The 26,071-nt window shown below is 40.7% G+C and overlaps 1 protein-coding gene across 2 annotated transcripts in view; it reads left to right on the forward strand.

Moving 5' to 3' along the window:
- SNTB1 (syntrophin beta 1) overlaps positions 1-26,071 on the forward strand; it is a 208,468-nt gene that overhangs the window by 96,036 nt on the left and 86,361 nt on the right. For both annotated transcript variants that reach the window (XM_074317034.1, XM_019717404.2), the window contains one exon: positions 1,651-1,873. In XM_074317034.1, coding sequence (XP_074173135.1) covers positions 1,651-1,873 — 223 coding nt within the window. The remainder of the gene's footprint in view (positions 1-1,650; positions 1,874-26,071) is intronic.

Consider the following 26,071-nt stretch of genomic DNA (forward strand, 5'->3'; position numbering starts at 1 on the left):
TCCTCATGAGTTCTTCCAAGGTACTTTACTCCTTTATAAAACTTAACTCATTCTTATGCTTTGTGCCATAGTTCATGTACTAGTCTTATGTCGCTATATCATAGGTGGGGTTCCCTAGAAGCAGAGCCTCAGTCTGGGGGGATTGGGCAGCAAACCTGCTCACTCCCAGGCATGGTGGCTTCTGTCAGGCTAAGAGCAGTTCTCCAGAGCAGAGGGGCAGCTAGGAGTTGTTCTCAGCCAACCTACAGCAGCTAGGATGTACGTGCCCTACTGGTAATGGGATCTTATGGGCTATCAACAGTACCGACTCCAGTTACCTATGATTTTGTAATTCTTGAGAATGGAAACCCCGTGTTTTCTATTTCTGCAGTCTCCATAAATTTAGCTCCATGTCTTCTTGCACAGCGAAGGCACTCATTTGCGGAAATGCCTAGTTTGCACCCATTCCAATCCACGTCCATTTGTAATAAGAGATATCTGTAAGGGACTTAGCCAAATCCTCCCTCAAGCAACAGAGTTTCTCCCAAAGTCCTTACCCACCAGACCATGAGTGATAGATGGATATGGAAGTTTATATTGTAGGTTCCCAGAATCTAGTTGCCCTGTCAACTCAGAGGCTGTCTAAGGACCAAATGCGTAAATTCAGGATAGGCAAGTAACTTCTGAAGATCCAGCAAACATATCAAAGTGCAGAATTTCAGGCTTTTCCACTCAACTCTTAAACTATTTTTGTCTCTTTAAATTTTATAAAGTAATATATGCGTATGGCTAAATATGAAAATGATATAAAAAATGTAATAAATGAATAGTAAAGGTCTATTTCTCCATCATCTTGACTTTTATTTCTACTCTCCAGAGCTAACTCCTGTTAACATTTTCTTGTGTTTCTATCCAGAAATAGTTGTAGATATACAAGCATATCTATTTATGATTTTATACACAAAAATGTATTACAGTATATGTTCTACTCACCACTTTTTTAAAACTAATAATAGATCTTAACAGGTCATTCTACACCAACACATCTATATCTGTCTCATTTTTTTAAATGACTACATAGATGTCTTACAATTCATTTAATCCTTTTTTAGTGGACATTTAGGTTTTTCCAAGTTTTCAGCTCTTAAATATAATCTTTTTGCAATTACAGATTTTTGCCATTACAAAATAAGTGTTCCTCTATGTATTTCTTTGCATATATGTTCTTAGCACTATTAACTTGAAAAGTCTGTCCTTGTTTCTCAATAGAAAAATGATGGCATAGATAGTGAATATGGCTACCGATTCCCTACGTCCATGTTGGATAATTACGAGTCTTTTAACCTAAGTGATGCTTTCTCCTTCTCTACCCATTTCTTTCGCAGCCCCTTTCCCAGAATGCAACTTATAATCAGAAAAGATAAGAAAGTTGTCCTAGTTGATAAAAGCTGAAAGTAATTCTCAAGTTCAGGTCATCATAATAGCAAGTGCTAAAAACCAGATTAGTATATAATCGAAATGACAGGATAACTATCATGAAAGAAACGGAAATTCTGAATCGTGATCAGAATTTAAGAGGTTCAGTATTAAGAGCTTGTCTAATATCAGACTTTCCAGAAATGCAGCCCTGATGTACTTAAAAGCGCTTACTGTCGTCTTTTTTGCTTGCAGTGAAATACATGCGAGAAGCCACACCCTATGTGAAGAAAGGCTCCCCTGTATCCGAGATTGGATGGGAAACGCCCCCGCCAGAATCCCCTCGCTTAGGGGGCGGCTCTTCAGACCCTCTGTTGTCATCATCGCAGCCCTTCTCCTTCCATAGAGACCGGAAAAGCATCCCCCTGAAGATGTGCTACGTCACGCGGAGTATGGCCTTGCCTGACACTGAGAACAGGTAAAGAAGGCCAAAGAGCTCTGCATCTCTGCCGCTTTTCACCCTCTGTTGTTTAAAGGGGGCACTCTTGCCAGGGCTGTACTCGCGTTCTGAAAACAGTGGTTTCCAAACGGTGTTGCAGAGAGAATATGTGTGTTCAAGCCAGGAGAACCTTCCATGAATATAAGCTATACTCATATTTATTAATGTTAGCTAATAGTAAGCAAATCAGCCTCTCTCTGGGCATCAGTGCCCTAAACTGTGTATTTGGAGGGTTGGATGGGAGGAAATTTAAAATTCTTTTCTACTGTAAACCTCTTTTTGTGCTCCAGACAGAAAAAGAAGTGGCCCTGGCGTGACTTCTCAGGCCACGGGATAGATACACCACATCCATGGTGATTATAAGGAGTCCAGCCAAGAGGGGCAAATATCTGGGGGTCCCTTGTCCCCCAAAAGTGGCACCTAGTGCATCTGAACAGAAAACATATATCTTTGAGGCAAACAAGAGACACGTAAAGAAGAGGGAGGGGAATTGACCCAGCAAATGGGGACTCTTGGTGACCTTTGCATTCATACACAAATGCTAAAAATAGGAACAATTCCGCTGGCTCTTATTTGCCATATAATGTGTGGGACAGCTGCAACCCACCCGAGTAGGAAGTATTTGGCTAGATTCAGTGTTGCTGATGAGGAAAAAAGCCAAAGGGAGTAGGAGCAGGACAAAAGTTGCCTCCTTGGCTCACAGCTCAATGCTCTTTTTGTTTTCTTTCCCAGAAAGCTCATTCTAAGGAAGCTGCTGGCCCTTACTCCAGCCAGCTGCAGGATTTACCTCATTCCCCCTACCCGTCCTGTGTCAGCTCTGTGTTCACAGGCATCAGAGATCAGAGGTTTTAGGAGACAGCTGGGGGTATCAGCAAAAGATGAGTCAGAGGAGACAGACTGGGAAGGAGGCAGAATTCGTAGATAATCCACTCCCATCTGTTCTCTGTGTTGTACCCCCTCAGTTTCTGCCACTCTCCTGGGCCTATGGTTGATATCTTAGTAACTCTGAGTTTCCTCTTCCCTGGCCTCGTACCCACCCAATCAAACGTGTTCTTTTTCCCAGGAGTCTGATGGCTAAGGTTTCAGATCTGATGAATTCATAATTTATTGAGTGCTTACCTGGTACTGGGCATTATGCTAATTACTTTAGAGCAGAGACTGCAAAGTGGCAGCCTACAGGGGTACCCAGGCCACCGATAGGGTTTTTTAATGACCCATCTAGTGTTTTAAATAAATTTGAGTCAGTGACCACAATGAATAGTTGGGAAATTTTACATTAAGAATCCAGGTTTCTGCTTTTCTGGAAAAATCAGTAGATCTAGTGATACTAGGCCAAGTTGCTGCAGGTAGGGCTCCAATCTACAGGAGTCCAGTAAAGGTTTCTCCTTCGACAAAGAAAGGAACTCTCCTCATGCCTCATATTGCCTTACACTGAGAGGATTTCTTTAATTACCTGCCTGGTCCTTCGCCCTGCCTGCCCACTCCTTGAATTAGTAACTCTACTTAGTCCTTTCAACAACCCCCTGAGTTTCAGTCATTGTCCCCATTCTATAGAGAAAAAACTGAGGCTCAGTGCTTATGTAAGTTCCAGATATCATGAAGCTAATATCTGACACAAATGGGCTTCAAACTCATGCCTGTAGGGTGGGTGACAGGGTCCGTTTACCAGGAAAAAAACACAGACTAGAAAACTCGGGCTATCGTAGAAATTATTAATGCACTGGGGAGACAGTTCAAGGAAGTGATTTCTAGGGTTCCCTCCCAGCGGTGGACTTATATGTTATAACATTTCTCTCAAGGCATTTAATTATATTTTAAAGGATATTTGGGGAGTTATCAGGTCTTACTTCAAATACTGGAAACTTCATTCTGTCAAGCCCATAGAGGGAATGCGTTTTTAAACTCTTGTATCAGTGCCATTCAAGTCTACCCATGATGAGTGTATGAGGGCCTCCCAGGTAGCAAGCGACAGCCTGTTCTGCTTGGGTGTGAGACTCATCAGGGTAGGATGGAAATTATAACCCTGCTAAACCAGAAGTTCCAGGAGAGGACTTCAGTTCAGACAGATCCCAAACTTCTGGTAATAATATTAACCTTTCCTAATGTATACGTGTATCAAATCACCACAATGTACACTTTAAATATCATACCGTTTTGTCAATATACCTAATAACACTGAAAAAAAAAATTAAAGGCTGTGTGGGGGGCCAGGTTTTGAGCCTGGTTGAGAAAGCAAAGCAAAGAAAAAGAAAAGAAATATTTTATGGAACTCCAGTTATATGCTGGGCAGAGTGTAACGTACCATTCAGAAATATGGACTCTGGGCTGAATGGGAGGCATACGTAACACAAAGTGCTTTTACAAGGTTGAGAAATATAGGAATGGGCAAAGCATCCCAAGAAGATGCAAACTAACGGGAACAACCAAAAAAATCTGTTCTGATCTTGATATATGACAAGGGAAAATGCAGATTGAAAAGCACAAAATAAGGCAAAGAAGGACTGGTTTAAGCTAAAGACCAGAGTTTGCAAAGAACGTTCACCGTCATACATGCACACCAAACAACTCAACAGCGACCTTTATGGCAGAACCTGGGGGAGACGTGAGAAGAAATAGAAACATACTCATATTATGTAATTGAACATACTACTCTCAGTCCAAACACAGGCCGGTGGACAAAAAGTAAATAAATATGTAAAAGACCCAAATAACGTACTTACTAAGGGAGATCTGGACACATTGCAAACTTTGTACCCTGATAAGAGATAATACAGTTTCTTCTCAAAACCACATAGGACATACACAGAGTTAACCACCGGATAGGTCGCAAAAAATGCAGTAAATTCCAGAAGGTAGAAATAATACAAAAACATCTGCTGATGACAGTGGAGTAAAACTAGAAAATCCATAACAAAACCAAAGAATAGAAAGCTTTTCTTCATGGATTCTTTAAAGCTCTCTATGAAATTACTCTTGGGGCAAAGGAGAAATCAAAACTGAAATTGTCCCTTTTCTAAAAAATAAAAATGATAAAAAAGAAATGCACATATTACATATAAAAGAGAAAGAAGGAAAAAGGGAGAGTGTATAGTTTGGAGTTAGCTAGACTCACAATGTAACCTTAGTTTCACCACTGATGTGTGAGTTTGAGCAAGTACCTCATTTAATCCAAATTCCTGGGGGTGAATATTCTAATCTCTACTTTATAGACAATGAAATTTAGTTCAGAAGCGAGAGTTGAAGCAAACCGTCAATCTGGGATTCAGGCCCAGGCCTGGCTGACACCAAGCCCAATTTCTTAATCATGATACCCCACTGCCTCCTACTCTCTAGCACCTGGCAGAACAGCTCACCTGAATTGTAAGCACCGTCACCAGGAGTTAATGGTCTCCTAGATACTAAAGCCTGAGAACTGATGACAAATACCATAGCATCTCGGGGTTTAATCCCCTCGGTGAGTGACACACAGCTTCTTAGAGTTTGCATTACAAACTCTAATGTTCCATTTCTCAAATAGAAACAGCCATAGAACAGCAGGCAGGATTGCTGCTCTTTCTGTGAAAAAGGTCACCCAGCAGGCACTGAATCCACAAGAATATGTCCCTGCTAGTGGCTGTCAATGATTACAACCTTTTTTATAATCCTACCTCTTAAATAACTCTTGTTTTTCATATTCAGCTCTCCGCCATCACAGCCACTGCCCTAGTTCAGGCCACTTCCTCAGTCCTCCAGACTATTTGGACGTATTTCCTACCAGGTGCTTTGTTTCTAGTTTGCTCCTTTCCCCACCCCTTCCCGTCTACCCTATGCCCAGCTAAGCCAAGGGAGCGTGAAACACTCAAAACATTCATTTGGTCAAAATGGCTCCCTCTCACCTTCACTAATACAGAAACTCCTCAAAACCAATGAGGTGTTGGATCTTCCCTAACTCTCCAGCTCCTCCCACCTTATCCTGTGTGCACCAGTATCCTTAAACAACCTGTGCATGTCCTTCACTTGCCTCCCTGACAATGCCCTTGTGACCCTTTAAGCCTCAGCACAGGTATAGCACAGATCCCACCATCCACGACAGCACCCTTTATAATGACTTGCAATATTTTTTTCTTATGTTGCTACCCAGTTCTTAAAATCATAAGACCCTTGCTATCTGGGGCATCCCATGTTTTCATTTTAATCTCCCAGCTTTCTAGAACATAGTTTGATATAAAGCGGACATTCAAAAATATATGATGTTAATAAATGAAAAATGGCATATTGATCTGTCTATTTTTGGTATTCTTACCTGTTCAAAAACTTCTCTTAAAATAATCTTCCACTACGTAGTGTTAGGAATAAGACAATAAATAAAAACACAGCTCTATGCTGCCAGGCTGAGCACACTTAAAGAAACCAGGACAACCTTTTAGTCAGTGAATGGGGTTAAAAGTAGATGGCCCAATATGGAATGCGTGTGAAGCTTTCATCATCATGATGCCTGCTAGTAACGGTCTCCACAGTAGACCTTCATGGTTAAATTATGGATTGATAAACCATTCTTGAAAAATAGTACACCTCTCTATTTATGGCGCACAAATGAAAACTTCACAGAAGGCTCTGTTGTGGTTTCATATGGAAAAGTTCTGCTCAGCACATTATGACTCAGAGGGGTCTGATCAGGTCAGTCCTACGGGACACATGGATATGTTCCGACAAAGTGCCCTCTGTGAGACCCTCACAATCCAGCATCCAATCTTCAGCCTTAGGGATCAGAAATATGATTAGAGGAATAGTGACATTGGCTCCATCTGTGAGGAGTGGACTCATATTAACCAAACAAGCCAGAATTCAGGGGTAATGGGCAAAGCAATTGTCAAGCAGATGGAAATGCTCACATAGGAGGGGCTGTATGTCCTCCCATTATAGGCAGGCTGTACTGGAAGACACGTGTAACCAGAAGCAGAATACCAGGGCACCAAGGAATAAAAGTGACGTGGCTCTTCGAGAAAAGCTAAGCAATGCATTCTCTCCATGTCGGCGAGCTGTGTGAGAAATTAAATTGTCATCAAGGTCATCGATATAAGTGATGCCAATAGGCCTTAAGATGTATATTTTAGACAAAGAAGCTGGAAGCCTTCCCTTCCTGGATCAGGAGAGCCTCACCAACGTGGCCTTTCTGTTAATTTATGCTTTACTGCATCCCCCATCTCCTTTGGGGTATACATAAATGGGCTGGGGAACCCCGGTGCTTCTCCTCTGTCCCCTTCAGCTCACACAATCATATTCCCGATGAGGATCTGAACAGTGGACTTATATCTTTCTTATGAAATTAAATTATTTTCCAGTCCTAGCTCCCCGAAGTTCCTCCCATGTCACCTTGTTTGGAGTTTTAGACGATCCCAAATACATTAGTTACACATTTATAAACAGGTGGTCTTTTGATGACCATCAACAAAAGAGTAATCATTTTACTACTTTAGCCTTATTTCTACCTCCTTTACTCAGTGTTACCCAGTATTGCCCCCCCTCCACACACACACACACACACACACACACACACACACACAACGCACACACACCATATGTAGAGTTCTCAACTACAGTTTTTACACCTGGATTACTATTGAAAAATCTTCTCCTTAATACATCTGGAATGAAGATTCATGATGTACTTCTATGTTTTATCATTATAGTACACCCTTGGGAACAGTGCTTCTTCTGTTAAGAGGCTCACAGAATATGTGTTTTTTCTGGCTCTGTTTTCTTCATTCTTGGTTGCAAACATCATGATGGCCTCATAACTGAAACTATTGCTAGCAGATCATGATTGACATTTACATTTTGGAAACAAAGGACAAATGTAAAATCCATATATACTGGTGCTATAGTAAGTGGACACAGTTTAAGAATCTAAAACAGGCCCGAATTAACGACGTGCTAATATCAGTGAATAAAACTCTAGAGTTGAAGTTCGAAAATACGGGTTTGAGTCCCAATTCTGTCACTTACTCCCTTTAACTTTAGCTAAATTATCTAATCTCTCTGATTCCCACATTCCTTATCTATAAAATGTGCCTAATAATACTGACCATGTGTAACGGTTGTGATGATGAGATGACTTAATGTACCCATCCTCTAATGCCTGTCACTATAACCATGGCATAAATGCAGCTTTCAATCAAACTATCCTCATTCCTGGGTGGAGGGGAGGGAAAAGGCTTTTTTTTTGTGGTGTTTTTTTTTTCCCAGGAGAGAAAAGTTTCCAGGTCATTTCCTCAAGCTGTTGAGCAGGGATTATTTTGTAAGACATCCTTTCACAGACGTTTTTAACCTTTTGACATTTCTGGCATTCTGCAGGAAACTTCGTTCCACTTTCTCAACTCATGGGTTTACAAAGCCTTACCTATCACCTATATATCAAACTCCCCATCCTTGGCCCACTCACCACTACCCACCCCACTCCCTGCCAGACCCCACCCCCACCTCACTTTCCCAGAATGCCTTGTGATCAGCTTGAATACTCACCAGTCTGGTTTTCAATACCCTCACACCCTTTTGTGGGAGACCTGAGGGTTTCCTTTCCTTTCCTACAAGCTCAGTATTATATTAAAACACAAATGAGCAAACTTTTCTTATTATATCTTATTAGCATATCCAGGTGTTCATCGCAGAAGGTTTCCTGAATTTGTGTAGAGCACCATTTTACTGGAACTGGAAGCCTCATCACATGGCTATGGAGCTGCTTGTCATTAACTATGTACATCATGAACAGAAGTCAATGGTCTAGTTTTCCAATTATAATTTTTAAAAAAGTTAAACTTTTATCATGTTTAAAAATTAAAAATAAACAAACAAGCAAACAAACAAAAAACATATTATCTTTTGGACAATCTACCACTTTCATTTGAAAGTGTGCACTTCTCTCTACCACCCACCAGGAGCACCATTTTGGTCATGCTTATTCATATCTATCTATCTATCTATTTATCTATCTATCTATCTATCTATCTATCTATCTATCTATCATCTATCCATCCATCCATCCATCCATCCATCCATCTATCTAATTTACCGTATTTCCCCAAAAATAAGACCGGGTCTTATATTAATTTTTGCTCCAAAAGACTCATTAGGGCTTATTTTATATTACAAGCATCCTGAAAAATCATGCTAGGGCTTATTTTCCGGTTAGGTCTTATTTTCGGGGAAACATGGTATCTATCACCTCTATCACTATTTATCTATCTATCTATCTATCTATCTATCTATCTATCTATCTATCTATCTACCTACTACCTATCTATCCTTGTTTCTTACCTAGACCACTCCTAGTGAGATATTTTGTTACTATAGGAAGGGTATGCGTAAAAAGAGTGAAGACCTTGGTGTTTGATTCAACAGTGCACACATTCTGCATTTGAGAAATATAGGAAGTGAAATATATAGTAAAATTGCAACAATTTGTTTAAAAGTGGTTGGGAAGGGGAAATTTAGGGCTGAATTAATCAGAAACATGAAAAAGGAAATAAAGCCCTAAAGGTTACATTATTTTTAAGTGCACATAGTAAGACAAAGTAAGGAGGCACGCCTTGCGGCATTCATAACAAACCTAAGAAAATAGATACAACATTCCCTTTTTAAAGTTATTTTAAATGAAAGTTTGAATGTTATCAAAACAATAAAGGTGGACAGTTTAAAAATCAAATAGTTCTAAAAGATTTCTTTTTTAAAAAAAGCAATGAATGTTTATCATTCATTTTGCAGCTCATTGGTAAATCAATCTATAGACTCATGTCTGAAATCTGGGGAATTTTCTCCTATTATTTATTTGATAATATCTTCCTCTCTTTTTGCTCTCTCTCTCTCTCCCCCCGCCACCCCCCCATTGGAAAGATGTCTAACTTCCTGGAATGATTTTCTGTTTCTTTATTACTTCTACCACATTTTTAAACTTTATATTTTATGACCTTTCCCATGAATATATTCTGTTTAAATTTCACCAGTTATATTTTAGTTCTTTTTGTTCTCTGGATGTTTCATTTTAGTAAAATTTTGTTCTTTCTTGTTTTATGGACACCATATTTTCTCCTAATTCTTGGAGACTATTAATTAGTTTTGTTTATTTTTCTTTGTGCTCTTTGTTTCTCCAGTTACTTTTTTTCTGTTTGTTTGTTCCGATCTTCATCTTTCTTGTTGGAGGCTTTCCTCAAATGTCTTATGATCCTTTGCAAACTTCTCTTTTTTTTTACACTGAGCGACTAAAAAACCTGCTGGGATCTTTGTATGGGGAGGGAGGCTTACCAATAGATGAGAATTCATGTACAGTTATTGTTTGGCAAGTGAACCTAAGAGACTCCTTCCAATCCTACAAATGTCAGCATTTGGAAGTTTTCTCTGGGTCCATTGAGTTACCTAGGGGAGAACCATCCAGTCTCTTTCAGGAGGTCAGACATCCTTCCATCAGGGGATTCAGAGAGAGAGATAGAGAGAGAAAAAAGAAAACAGAGGAGGGCATTATCAAATAAATAATAGGAGAAAATTCGCCAAATCTCAGACATAAGCCTGTAGATTGATTTACAAGTGGGCTACGAAGTGAATGATAAATATCCATCATTTTTTTATTAGTTTCAGATATACGAAACAATGCAATAGTTAGACATTTCATCCCTCACAAAGTGATAACCTCCTCCCCCAATCTATTGCCCCTCTGATATTGTTTATATCTATTACAATTTCATTGACTCTATTCCCTATGCTGTACTCCATATCCTGTGACTAAATTATATGTAAATAGTTGACATACAATATTGTTCAGCTTCAGCCTCAGGTGTACTGCGCAGTGGTCAGGCATCTACACCGTCCATGAAGTGGTCTCCCTAATAAGACATGTGTCCATCTGACACCCTACAGAACTTTTACATTATTGGTTATATTCCCCAAACTGTCTTTCATATCCCCGTGGCAATACTGTAGTTACCAATGTATGCTGTCTATCCCCTCCCCTTCTCCCTCATCCCCACCCCCCTCCCTTCTAGCAACCATCTGTTTTACTTGTATATCTCTGAGACTATTTCTGTTTACTTTGCCCATGTAGTCAGTTTTTAGATTCTACATGTAAGCATCACTTTTTTAAAATAAATATTTTAGATCTATTTGATTTTTCAATTGTCCACCTTTATTATTTTGATAATGCAAACTTTCATTTAAAATAAATTCCCTTGACGGGCCGGCTTGGTGGCTCAGGCGGTTGCAGCTCTGTGCTCCTAACTCCGAAGGCTGCCAGTTCGATTCCCACATGGGCCAGTGGGCTCTCAACCACAAGGTTGCCAGTTCAACTCCTTGAGTCCTTCAAGGGATGGTGGGCTGTGCCCCCTGCAACTAGCAACGGCAACTGGACCTGGAGCTGAGCTGTGCCCTCCACAACTAAGACTGAAAGGACAACAACTTGACTTGGAGAAAAAGTCCTGGAAGTGCACACTGTTCCCCAATAAAGTCCTGTTCCCGTTCCCCAATAAAATCTTTTAAAAATAAATAAATAAATAAATAAATAAATAAATAAATAAATAAATAAATTCCCTTGAGAGTGGATAGTGGCAAGAGGGTGGGAGAACATCCGTCTGTCAGCTTTCTCAGAGTCCCACTACTCAGCTTGAAGACCTCACATGTGACCCTTGTTTTCAGCCCTGCATCACCCCTGACCCTTTCTCTAGAGGTTCCAAGCTCCTGCAATTTGTGCAGATCCCAGTGGCTCACTGCCCTGGAATCCTATTGCAGCCCTTAGATTGTACCTTCCTGGGTTCTCCCTCCACTCCCCAGTCAGTTACCTGGCTCCACCTGACTCCATTGCTCTCTGGCCTTCAAACACGTATTAAATTCTTGCCTCTCTTATTCTGTTGTGGGTTTATACCTATTTTACCGATTTTTTTTTTTAACTAGGATCTTTTAAGGGAGAAGAGATAAACATGAATAGCTAAGCCACTACTGTTTTCCCCCGCACAAAAGATTCATTTTAATGAGCTTAAAAAACATTTTCATAGCCTTGTTATTTTTAAGAAAATCTGTTTCCTCCATAGATATAAACTTCAGTATTCATCCTAATTATCATACATTTTTAATCAGTGCGAGATGAATTAGTAAGGTTTCCCTGGCAATGGGATGCTAGTTTAAAAAAGGAATTTAACTATCTTTGGTTAGCCTTGAGACAAAGAATAGAGGAGAGGGCTTGCGAAGAATAGCCGCATGATTTCTTCAATACACAATAAAATGAGTTCGTTTTAGCCCATTCCCATGCCTCTAAGGATCATTCCAGAAAATTTTCAGTTTCTCCTGTTTTAAGAGCACTTGGAGAGGTTGAACTTGACCATCTGGGTGCTAAGAGATTTTTGCTAATGTTGACTCTCAATGTTCAGGTCCTGATCCTTTGTTCTTGATACATTAATTGAACTGCATTTAGTTTGCAAAGAGCTGCCCCAGGATTTTCCAGCTGAGATAATGAAGCTTCTGAAAATAACCCCAATGCTCTCATGCAGGCATCCTCTATTCAAGCAGGCATCATCTACCTAGGGATAGCAAGAAGAGGGGCGGGCATCGGTTCACAGAGCAGTCCCTGCCCGCCCTTCCTTCCACACACGTGTGGAGTTTTATTTTCCTTAATGGAGGATGGTTTGGGGCACTAAGAGCTGCAGATACATTTAGAACAACACCTCCTTGGACACACAGGGCCTGTGTCTGTTAAGAGATACTCCCTTTGTTCCTAAAAATTACTAGAACAGGACTTTTGACCTTTCCGGTCCATTAAACCTGGTTGTGATTTCTTTCCTTTTCTTAACTTTCAAGTTTTAACTAGTTTGGACCATTCAGGTTTTTTGAAAGGTGCTGAGGCAGGAGCAGTGACTGAGTTCTTGCCCTGACACCGTCGGGTAGGGGAGAGGTACAAGGAAGCCGGCAATTACCAAACAGTACTACAAAAAGGTGATGAGGGAACTGAATTCAGGGTGCTATGGAAGCTCCCTCCCAGGAAAACTCCCTAGTCCAAAGTGCTGGTTTTGGAGGTGGGTTGGGGGGTGGCAACAGGGAATGACTGTTGAAGGAAGGGGTGTCTTTGCTGAGACTGAATAATAACATAGAAGTTCGCCAGGTCACAGGTTGGGGTAGGAAGACAGGGAGGGTATTCTTGGCAAAGGAAATAGTACGAGTCTAGTTCCCAGGCAAGCAAAAGCACAATTCTGTGAAAGCACTACTGGAGTAGGACAGTGCATGAAAGAGAAGTTGGATGGATTTGAGAGATGTTAAGAGATGGACTCTGCAGAAATTTGGAAGCAAATGGGCTTGGAGGGATGAAGAAAGAGAAGGCGTCCAGAACCAATTTGTGTTGTCATCCACGGACATATAGCCATGGTCAGCCAGCTACCTGGCCCTGTTTCCTAGATGATTACACTGGCCCTGAGTGAATGAGACTGAGGACGGGTGTGTTTTGGTAGAGGGTGGGCATAGGTGAAGGCATAGGATGGGTTTAGGCTTTTGGAGACAGTGCCTAGATTGAGAGTCAGAGTGTGACGTGCCTTTTGGTACTGTCAGGCCTCCGACTGGATTTTCAAGCATGATGAGGATAGCAGCATGTCTGGTTTTCCTTCTGCGTTTGCCATGGTTCTTACAATAGCACATGGAAATCTCTCACTAAATACAGAATGGCAATTACAGTGATCTCGGTGATGGTCCTGGCAGGACATACCCTTGAAGGGTTAACCGAAGAGGGTTTAATGAAGCGACTATTTACAGAAGAGTAGGTTGTGTTAAAGGGACCAACAATGGCTGGAGAAGCCCGTAGGACTTAGCAAAGGAGGGAAGTTACTGCAGCCTGGTGAGGGCAAGTCCTGGGAGATGAACAGTGGCCCAGAGAGGATTGGGGGTAGGTCAGCACCCCAACCCTTTCTCTTCTCCCGTTCTAGAATCTCATGCCCATGTTTCTGATTGGCTGTACACAACTGGAAGCCAGTGGCTAGAAAGCCTGAGCGATGCTCTTGTTTAGTATATGGAATTTGACATCTTAGAGCACAGAGTAAGGCAAAGAAGGGCAGAGAAAGCCTCTGAAGGCAAAAACAGGAAAAAAAATCACGAAAGGGTAATTTCATTCTGCCTCTTTGAAAATATGTCTGAAACATATATGACAAGTGATAACTAGCTTTAAGAAAAGTATGGTTAACCCAAACACTTCATTTCCTGACCTGTTGGATAAAAACACCTTGGACAGTCCCAAATCAATATTTATAGGTTCCTGCTTAATAATAGGTGTTATTCCCTGGCTAGAGTTTTGATCAAGATTTCTTTTAGCTACATTGGTGCACGTTGGATATAGAGGTGACCATTGAAAGGCTCAGGGGAAAAGACAGTTTATTTTACTCAAGCTGGAAGCTACAGAAGGGCAGTGTAGTGGGGAGTGAACAGGGCAGCTCAGCTAAGAAATGACCTTGATGATGGATTTGCGTCCTCTCCTCCAAAAGCGACAGAGGACTAGAGAAAGTATCACATTCCATTATGACAAAGCTGGGGGCTGGAGAAGGCACAGGTAAGAGTGCTGCTGTCACCATGCCAAGCTGGTTTTGACAAGGAAATATCTATCAAAAGGCAACAGATAGATAGACAGAGATGTGAGGGGAGAAAGGGGTACACTTGAGCGGTAACCCCTGATCTTGAGACTCAATACTCAAAGCTGCAGAATCGTTTTAATGTTAACTTGCTCTCATGTAAAACGCCAAATCTCTTTCCCTCTACAGACACACTTGCACTTGTAATGTGCTGCTTTTTTTCCCCCTGGAAGAAAACCCTCTCCTCCACCTCTGTTATGAAACACACAGTAAACACCAAGTGGTACAATTTGTTTTTGTTTCCTGTATTATTAAATATTCAGGCACTTGGAAAATGTTTTCTCATGTTACCTGGAAACAAAATCCTAGATCCCGAAATCAGAATTCCTGAAGCTATTTCCTCACGCTCTCTGATGATATGTTTTCCTGGCTGTATTGTGCAGCCTTGGAAAGATGATGGACTTTCAGGCCAGGCCAACTTGAGTTTCATTACTAGCTTTTCTACTTATTATCTGGATGACTTCAGTGAATTTACTTAACTTCTTTCAAATTTTGTTTAAATATATAAAATGAGGGTGATAGTATCTCTATGTGGGTACTGTTTTAAGAATTAAATACGTTGATAGGAGCCTAATAGCTGGGACATAGTCAGCACTTAGCAAATGTAACCTCTTTCCATTCATTCATTTTTCGGAAATGTCCATCCCTAAGACGATTATCAAAGGATTCTTTCAGTGTCATGAAGATGTGCTGAGAACTTTTCAGCTAGTTTTAGGTACTGCTTGGAAAGCCCTGGGTAAAATTTTGAGCTGAAAAGTACAAAAAGCTGTTTGGGTGGATGAAAACCACAGCGTGACTTTGTACATTTCTGTCTGATACTGCATCAGTAGTAGCTGACAGTTTGAAGAACTGGGTCAATTTGCAAATGGTATCTTTAGATTAATTTCTCCAGGAAAGACAGAGACAGGACCTGAATCACTAAGAAAGGGTAGACGCCTTCCAAGGCCAGACAGAAATATCCCAGTAAAATTCTCTAGCCTGCTGTCAGATTCGTAGAGAAGGAGAGTGACAGGTAAAACTGCATGTATGGGCCAGAGTAGGAATTCAAACCAAAATAGTTCTGCTGATACCATAGTAATCCCAGGATAACACGGGCTTCAGTTTGCCTCAGGTTTCCAGGTTTCACAAATCTATTATCGTTATAGCGTATGTGTGCAAAGTTATAATAATTCTATTCATGAATGACCCGCAGTATAGAGAACATGTGTTTTGCCATTTTTTTTCCAGTTCTGAAGATTTTTCTGTTGTGTTCCATCCATTTTTTTTTTCTTTCTGAATCCTTCATAAGGGGAAAAATACACCATTTTGAGGCAGATGCTTATAGTTTTTGATGTCTGTTGAGGGGAGAAGAACTAACTAGTACATATGAGCATTGAGCTAAATGAACTACCCAAACCTCCATTACAAATCAGTGTTCAGAGGAGCTGTGAACTAATGAATTGCTCTCTTAGAAGTCTGCATGTTGTAGTGGAAAGAGATTGTGACTCTGAAATCAGACTGATTTAAACCTAGTTCTTTGTGATCTTGTACACTTTATTTTACCTTTCCGTGCCCCCATCAACCCATCTATAAAATGGGTATAATGAGACCTACTTTTCAGAGTTGTTCCACAGATTAAATGCCTTTCAAAACGAGGAATGTATCACACCTTGGATAAGGTGGGTTTTCTAAGGGAACATATAAAGCCACTGAATGAAAGGTATGCCTTCCAGGAACATGAATTTTGCGAGAATAGAATTTATTATAGAGTTCATTTACATGAATTTTAAAGCTAAAAGAAAAGACTTCAAACAAATTTACGCTTTTAGTTATTTTATCTCAAACCTAGATTCTCTGAAAGCACAGGTTCACTCAGTTCAACAATGAAGAGTTCTCAGAAAGCTATTAGAAGAATTTATGTATATAACAATATTTAGCAAATGTTAGCGTGAAAGAAATAGAAACCAGTCTAGGTAACTTAAGCAGAGGGGGATTTAATACCGGTACCCTTAACAGATATTACACATTCAGTTCCAGACTACAGGGATAAAGGGAGTCATAATCTTATGGTGGTGGAGGGTCTTGCCTTCAATTCGTAAAAAACGCAACGACTGTGGAGCACAGAAAAGCGATGCACAATAACATGAAGTATGCCTGTATAAGGAGTGAGTTGCTTAAAAAAAACAACTGGTCTCTACTACAGATGGGGTCTCCACTAATGACCCTCGGAACACTATAAATTTGATATAATCAGGAAAGTGGGGGACCAGGAGGTTGCCGTTGGAGCTGTAAGAATTATATAGTACCAGAGCAGTGATCCAGGAGCCAGGGAACGGGAATGAGGATGCTGGCACCTTGCAACTGCCTCTTGACACCTGGAAAGCTGGTGATTGAACACTGGTGCTCCAAGCCAGCTGCTGCTGCCTATTCTTTTTGACACTGACAGCTTTGCTTGCCAGCAGTGGTAATCAAAACATCAGAAGTATGTTCTCCTCTTCACCTTCACCTTCTAAATCTCACAGAATATACATACATATATATATATAGCAGAACCTAATATGTCTCCAGAATCCTAGTTGCAAGGGAACCTGGAAAGATGCTGTTTTTTTCTTTTTAAATTTATTTTGTTTTTTAGCATTCTGCATCATAAAGAGAGTACAATGAGGCTGAGTAAACCAGTTCACAACATCTGTCATACAAAGTGTTGGTTACCTGGTAGAAGCTCAAGGAATACTATTATCTCCCCTTCCCTTTTAAAGACTTAAAACAAGAGCTGAGAGGACACTCTGTGCCTTGATATGGTTTGGAGAATTATGCCAATGGTAGTTATCTCCCCTGCTGAATCAATTTGTAGAGTTCTGGAAATCGGTTATAGTGGCAAAGACAGTAGAGCTCACCAAAGAATCCATTTGTTCTCCTGAATTTCCAGGCCTTCTTTAGTAGTATTGGGCCTTGCAACTAATTCTGACTAGTGAAATGTGATCAGAAATGATGTGTACACTTCTGAGCTGAGGCAGTGATGGGCACACATGTTCTTAGAGATGCCGCTATAAATGGTGGAGCTTCCTTAAGCCTGGCTCCCTGAGTGACCTAATGGAACACATCCCCACCCCTACCTCAGACCCTTTTTGGACATGTAGCATATGCCCACTTTATTTTCATAAAGTTTGGTTAGGTTAGCTGACTGAGATTTCAGAATATTTTGATACCACAGTATAAACCTATCCTACCGTGACTAATATAATCTTCATGTAAGTAAATATACTAACCATTCAGTCGAGCTGATTAATGTTTACTGCTAAACACCAGTGATTCTCATGAAGCTAGGAGTCTTCTATAAATGAAAAATTTTCCTCTTTCTTTCCAACTTTCTATAGTATTTAATATAGAGCGTAAAAACAACCATATTGCTTCCTTTTTCGTTGAAGCCATTCAAGTAAATAAGCAAGGCCTAAAGGTATCTGATGAAGGACCATTGGGCCTTTTCACACTCAGAACATGTGAAAAGCACCCTTTGTCGTTACAATTATAGTTGTTGCTTTGGGAGACTCTTATTATCTGTGGCTAAGGCTCTTTTTCTCTGAGTCTAGAGGACACCTTTGTTCAAAAAGAAGCCTTGCTTGTGTTTGTCTCAGCAAAACCAGACGTAATTACAGTATAACCAAATTTTGCCACAACCAAAATGCTAGAATGTGTGTGTATTTTCATGGCATTTCTTCTGCCTTTCTAGATTATAATCACTTCCTTTTGAAGACAAGACCACCACTTTTTGATAAATGAAGACCAGAGACTTGAAAACACTCTGTTTTTTAACCTCACTCTCATATTTCCATCTGAATTAGTTTCCACTACAATAATTCTCAAGCTTCCTTTTTAAAAATCTTGTCCTGGCAGCATGGGTGTGAAAATAAAATAAGGTAATGTATGTTAAAGTATTGCATAAGCTATGAAGCTATAAGAATGTAAGAAGAAAAAAACGTACCTCGCTGAAGATGTCTACAGCTCATTACCCTTTCACTGGGACCCACAAGAAACACAAAGCTTCCCCAACTTGAGTCTCCATGTATCAGCCCTTTGTAGCTGTTACCACATGGTGTTTTTACATTTATTTGTGTCTTTATTTGACTAACATCTGACTCTGTCACTAGTTCCCATGAGTGCAGTGGTTGCTTTTGCTCATAATTCTGTCCCCAGCACCCAGCCCAGTGACTGGCTCAGGGTAGGCATTGAATATATATTCTTTGGATGAATATATGTATGGATGGATGGACTGATGAGGGAAAGAGAACACCAGAAAGACCCAGGAGATAGAGAAGAACTTCTCAGCTTTCCCATTCAGCATTCCTATAGTCTGCATGTTACCGTTGGCAGGGCCAGATATGTAGAATTTCTTCAGCTATTATCTTTGTGGTGCCTTGGAAGTGCCCCAAGATCTTCCTGATCCCCAGATAGAAAAATTCTTCTTTACAATGATTGCTTCAGTCAGCATATTAGGTTGCGAAACCTGTGAGGCACCATTTATTAGGAAAAGAAAAAAAACACCTTCAACTATGATCTCAGTGAAGCTTTTTTCAAGAGAACCAGAACTGTGACCTCTGCTGACCTATTTGTAAGAGTTGGAAAGCTTTATGATGAGCTCCAAGCAGTGTCGCTACTACCCTGTGGCCTCTGTTCCTATTGCAGTTGCAGCCCTTCAGCTTAGAATTGCTTGTCCCGAGAGCTGTGAACTCAAGCCCAGAGGAGCTGCTGGGGAAGAGGGGTAGCCGTGGGGCTGGCCTTGGGAAAGACAGTGGCTCTCCCCTTCCAGGAGGGCCAAGAGCTACAGTCCTACTGGAGCTCGAGGGCCCAAGTACAGGCATTTCTGGGAATCTGACAGGTTTCATGCTGCTCCAGATTGGCCAGCTGTCCCTGCACTGCCCTACATAGCCCAAACACAGAGGATGGTTTACAGGAAGTCAAAATCCAGCCTGCAGAGGCTTTCCCGTCAGGGTCCACCCAGGAAAACAGACTATTCTGGCATTTTAAACAGAGGGAATTGAATGTAGGGAATAGCTTATAAAGGTAAAGGAAGAGCTGAAAAACCACCAGGGGTTTTCCCTTCCCCCTGCCCTCCAGTCTTGCCCAGTGCCTTCTACGGGCAGAAGCCATGTGACACAGAAGCCTCAAGTTATGATCTCCCCCACTCCCATCATATTGAGCAAAGACAGGGAAAGTGCAAGGAATGGACTCAAGGGCCAACAGTCCCAGGACAGGGCTAGGGAGGCATACCCCTCCTATCTACTATCCAAAACACACTTAGAGTCTCAGACTCTGTAGACTCTTAACAACCATTGCTTAAGCAACTTTACAGTATATATGACATTATGTTATCATTGCCTGATTCTCTCTCTGAATTGATTTCTTAGTTCAGGGGTTTGAGCTAGTGCATACTTAATCATCCAGTACCTTAATCAGTGTCTGACACGTAGTAGGTGCTCAATACATGTCTGCCAATAGAATGGGTGAATTCATGAATACAAGGAAGCTAGACCTATACTTTTGAGAACATGATATATTTTTAAGTGCTGGAAGGAACCTTAGAGAACAATTTACACTTGAGTAATCTGAAGCCGAATTGAGAAGGGTTCTCAGGTTGCAATAGGAACTTAGTGGCAAAATGATACATGAATGATGTCTTGATGTCTTCCAGCTTCTTGTTACTCAAAGTAAGTATGCTATAGGAACTCCAGCAGCAGTTCTCACCCTGGGGGTTTATGAGAAATGCTAAATCTCAGGCCCTACTCCAGGCCTGTCAAACCAGAATCTGCATTTTAATATGATTCATTCCATTACAGTTTGAGAGGCATTTTCATTTTGACTAGATCACTGGTCTTTCAACAAACTAATCTCTCATCCTCTAGTTGAATGCCCCCTTTTTTGTTGTTGTTTTCTAGAGATGAAATTCAATTTCCTAGTGATTCCACATGTGTGAGGAATTTATTAAGGAGGGGATGGTGGTGAAATTAATTAAATTCACTCAATGCCTTGGAAACAAAGCTTTAACAAGTGATCAGAAAAAGTTCCTTCAGTTCACATGGGATAACTGATTTTCCGTTTATTCTAAACAAGAATACATTCTAGCACCCACCCTGCCTCATACCCAGGCAAAATATCAGTGCTCCAACTCATAAAAGGTCAACATGGTGCTCTCACTGACTTTTATGAAATGCTTATCTCAAAATTAGAAGCACTATGGAGATGGTTATATGTACGTAATCCAGCCTCTCAATGTCATCAACCTTGTATCCAGATCCTAGACTGCTTCATCCCCTCACATTCTAAGCTGAACCCATTTGAGGCTTCATTTTCTCCTATCCGAAGTAGAGCCGATTTTCTATCATAGTTTTACAGGGAGCAGAGTAAGAGCATGAAACAGAGAAGTCAACAGCTCATCAGCATAAAGTATTTCCCACTAGAGTTTCAACGTCTGCCTCTAAGTCTAAGCCTAAGGGTTGCTTACAATTAGTAAAATTGTGTCACTTGAGTTTTTTATTTCCTCCAGCTGTGCTTGATGCAAAATAAGTGATGGTGTTGGCAGGGACCAGAAAAAAAGGAGGGACTATTAAAGCCATGGGTAATATCCACACCTTATAATTGGTTCCTTCCAAAGTTGTTTGCTGATAAACTGATGCCAGAAAGACAGATAGTTTGGGAGGTTGGTTCCTCTTTGGAGAGACAGCACTGCCCAGTAAATGCTTTTGAACTGACCGGAAGTGAATGCAATGTAATCTGTCACTTAATATATCAGTGATGGCAAGCGCCATAATACCTTACTAATAAAGACTGCCATACTGAAAAGACTACATCTTAAAAGGCAAGGTACAAGACTTCCACTCTGATTGAGATGGAATAACAGGAATTAGATTTACTCTCCCACCTGAAATGACCAAAAAACAGGCAAACTATGTTTTCAAGACCTTAGACGTCAGGCAGTGATTCCCGAGAAATAGGAAACAAACAAGGCAATCGCTGAGATCACCTTAGCTTTCTGCCTTGAGAAAAGGGAGAGAGAACCCCTGTGGAGCGCTAAAGGTTCCTTGAGTTGGGAAGACAGAGCTGAGAGTCCAGGAAGACCAAAACAGCTAGCATCCACAAGGCAGACAGCAGAGATGAGAAAGCTGCACAGAGAGAATTCTGGAGCTGTCACTCAAGAGGATCCCCTTGAGTTCAGCTAAATACTGGTGAGCACATGTGTGTAAGGAAACTAAGAAGGGCCAAGGAAAAAAATGACCCCAAAAGAAGAGAGATAAACATTGCTCAGCCCTCACATAAGGCCAGAAATAATGCCTGTCCTGCCAGTGGGACTGGAAAATAGCATGATTTATATAGGACACTGGGTAGAGTACACTGAGGGCCTCCCCTCAGCAGAGGGACAAAATTTGCCCTCGATGCAAAACTACCCAGTCCTTCCTAAGAAACCTTAAAGAAACACCTGGAAAGATCAAATGTTTTCCAAGTAGCTTAACTGTGTCCCAAAAAGAACCATTTAAGAATATAAAAATATCTAGCACTCAACAAGGCAAAATTCACAATGTCTGACATCTACCAAAAAAATTACCAGGCATGCAAAGAAGTAGGAAAATATGGTCCATGATGAAGAGGAAAACCAATCCATTGAATCTGACTAGGAACTGACAGAGATGTTAGAATAAGCCAAGAAGGACATCAAAACAGTTTGTATAACTACTCCATATGTTCAAAAAGTTAAAACGCATGAGAGACACATAAAAAAAAGATGCAAATCAAACTCCTAGAAATGAAAACTACAGTGCAAAATGAAAAACGCACTGGATGAGGTTGATGGCAGATAAGACCTAGAAATAGAAACTATCCACAATGAAACACTGAGAGAAAGGAAATTTTTAAAAAAGAAATGAACAGAGAATCAATGAGCTATGATACAAATTCAAGCAGCCTAATATACCTATAGGTGGGTCCTCACAGGGGGCAAAGGACAGAAAACCATTTGAAGAAATAATAGCTAAAAATTGTCCAAATTTGATGCAAGCTGTTAACCCATAGCTCCACAGATGCTCAATAAACCCTACGTACATGACACATGAAGAAAGTGACACCAAGGCACATTATCATCAAATTGCTCAACACCAGTGATAAAAAGAAAATCTTAAAATCTGCAAAGATAGAGAGAGGGACAAAGAGAAAGCCCTGCTATAGACTAATTATTTGTGTCCTCCCCCACCCAATTATGGTCAAATCTAATTCCCAGGGTGATGGTGTTAGCAGGTGGGACCTTTGGAAGGTGATTAGTTAGTTCATGAGGGTGGAGCCCTTATGAATAGGATTAGTGCCCTTATAAGAAGAGACCCTGGAAAGCTCTTGGCCCCTTTCGCCATGTCAGGATACAGTGAAAACATGGCCACTTCTGAAGGAAGAGTGTCCTCACCAGACACTGAATCAGCCAGTGCCCTGACCTTGTACTTCCCAGGCTGCAGAATGGTGAGCAATAATTTTGTGTTGTTTGCAAGCTACCCATTTTATGGTATCCTGTTATAGCAGGATATATCCTGAATAGACTAAGACAGAAGACAGCGACTGATTTTCCATGAGAAGAAATGCAAATAGAAGAGAGTCAAGCAATATCTTCGAAGTAGTGAAAGAAAATAGTCTGTCAAGTTAGAATTCTATAGCCAATGAAAATAACTTTCAAAAATTAAGGTGAAATAAAGACTTGTTCAGACATACAAGGGCTGAAAGAACATATCACCGGCAGGCCTGTTCTATAAGAAAGTCTTTCAGATGGAAAGAAAATTATGACAAATTGAAATATGGATATACAGAAAGGAATGACTCTATACTGCTAGGATGGCCACTCTCCCCTTCTTGATCTGTAGGTCCAGTGCCATACCAAGCAAAATCTTAGCAGGCTTTTCTGTACAAATTGGTAAACTGATTCTAAATTATATGGAAATGCAAAGGACCTGGAATAGCCAAATGGTCTTGAAGAAAGCAAAATTGGAGGGCTAACACCACCTCATTCAAGACTTTTTATAAAGTTACAGTGACCAAAACAGTGGGGCACTGATATCAAGCTAGATAAACTGATCAATGAACATGTTAAGGAGTCCAGAAATATACATATACATATGTATGAAAAACTCTCTAAATTCTATAAAAAGCAATAATACAGTTTTTTTTAAAGGGGCAAAAATTTATACTGACACTTCACCACAGAAGATAGATAGGAAATAAGTACATGAAAAGATGATCTACGTCATTAGTCATTACAGACATGCAAATTAAAACTATAATGAGATACCACTATATATCAAGTGTTGACAAAGATGTGGAAGAATTAGAACTTTCATACACTGCTACTTTGATACACAGTTTGGTAATTCTTTAAAATGTTAAACACTTACCTACCATATGAAGCAGCAATTCCACTCCGAGCTATTTACTCCAGAGAAATTAAAGCATGTGTCCATGAAAAAACACAAATGGGGCGGCCGGGTGGCTCAGTTGGTTAGAGCATGAGCTCTCAACAACAAGGTTGCCGGTTCAATTCCCTCATGGGATGGATTGAAAACGGTGACTAGATTTGGAACTGAGCTGCACCCTCCGCAACTAGATTGAAGGACAATGACTTGGAGCTGATGGGCCATGGAGAAACACACTGTTCCCCAACATTCTCCAATAAAACACACACACACACACACACACACACAGATATTCATAATAGCATTATTTTTAACAACCAACAACTGGAAACAACCCACATGTCCATCAAAAGGTGAATAAACACACAAACAGTGGTGTATCCATACAATGGCTCAGTACTCAGCAATAAAAGGGAATGAACTATTGACAGTGCTACAGTGAGTATGAATCTTGAAATAATTATACTGTGCAGAAGAAGCCAGAAAAAAAGGACTATATACTGTGTTATTACATTTATTACAATTCTAGATAACGCAAACTAAGCTACAGCAAGAGAAATGGAGGGAAGAAGAGTCATGGTGGGTATCCATGTCTAAACTTACTATACACTGACAGTATGTACAGTTTATGTCAATTATACCTAAATAACACTGTTTAGAAAATAAATGCAGTTATAGAAATAGTTTTCTAGAGAAACTGGACTATTTGCTGTTCCCCAACATCCTCAGCTTTGGTGCCTCTCTGTCCCTGGACACGGTGTCCCTACAGACTGGAATGACCTCCTGCTGTTCTCCACCTGTCAAAATCCTCTTATTCTATAAGCCTCATCGCACATGCCTTCGTCTTCCTGAAGTATTTCCTGACCCTTACACTCCAGCATGCCTTCCTTGACTACCCCATGCTTCTTTAATGGCACACCTGTTCTGCCACGTATTAAAATTATTTTGGTACCTACCCCCTCACTAGGCTGTAAATGGCTTGGACTACATCCAATTTATCTGCCTAACAGAATCCAGTGTCCGCGCATGGGTATTTTGAAGTCCATATTTGGAGAACACCATTTCCCATAGCAGTAAATCAGAAATCAAATGGTGATACCACAATGCTCTTCTTACTCTGCTGTAGTCTAATGTTCAATATCAAAAGGGTTTTCTCTTTTGCATTTCTCCTGCTGGCACCCACATCACTGCAAAGATTTCCTGGATGGTCTTCTTGCCTCCAGTCTCTCCCCCCTCCAATCTCATCTTCCCAGCGTGTTCTCACTACAGTACAAGTTGGATCACGCCATTTGCTTACATTGAGTTCTGTCAGTGGGTCCCCTTCAGGCTCTCTCCCTGTTTGCTCCTTCCCTTCCTGGCCCACCTAACCCCATACTCATCTAAGCCATTAGAGAACCACACACACTTTCTTTTTTCTTTTTTTTGTAATTAAAATTTATTGGGGTGACAGTTGTTAGTAAAGTTACACAAGTTTCAGGTGTACAATTCTGTGATACATCATCTATACATCACATTGTGTGTTCCCCACCCACACACACTCTCTATAACGTGCAGGGGGCTCCTCGAAGGCCAAGGCCATGTTTTCTGACTCTGTGTCCCTAGCGCCCAGCAGACTGCCTGGCAGAGAGCAGGCATTCAAGGAACATTTTGAATGAATGATTCAAGTGTGATAAAGGTTATCTGTGCTTGCTTCACCCACCCCCAAATCTGGCAGCTTTCAGTTTCTTTTTTTGGAGGAGGTAGACCGAAATCTTGGTAAAGCAGTCCAGGCTAATTGATAAGCAGTCCTCATGCAGACTGCCCAAGGGTGGATATAAAGTTTAATCAATTGACTCCTACACCTGGAGGGAACAAATGTGCGGAATGCTATAAGATAGAGGCAGGCATCTGATCAGCCCAGAAGCTTGGGTCTTCCTGGCAGCAAGTACAGAAATCACAGCATTCTCCCCACGTTCCCACTGTCTGCCCCCTCCCACCCTTCCTTCCCCATGAACCTCCGTGTGAAGACGTAGAAAGCTTTGAGTGAATTTCTTCCTTGGTAAAAATTTTCCAGTTCCATGTTAATGCGCATTTTCTTTTTTAAAAAAAACCTAATGAAGTCAAAACAAACTTAAACAAATCTCATAGCTTTGCTGCTTCAC

This window comes from Rhinolophus sinicus, linkage group LG12, assembly GCF_036562045.2.
Source record: "Rhinolophus sinicus isolate RSC01 linkage group LG12, ASM3656204v1, whole genome shotgun sequence".
NCBI classification, from domain to species: domain Eukaryota; kingdom Metazoa; phylum Chordata; class Mammalia; order Chiroptera; family Rhinolophidae; genus Rhinolophus; species Rhinolophus sinicus.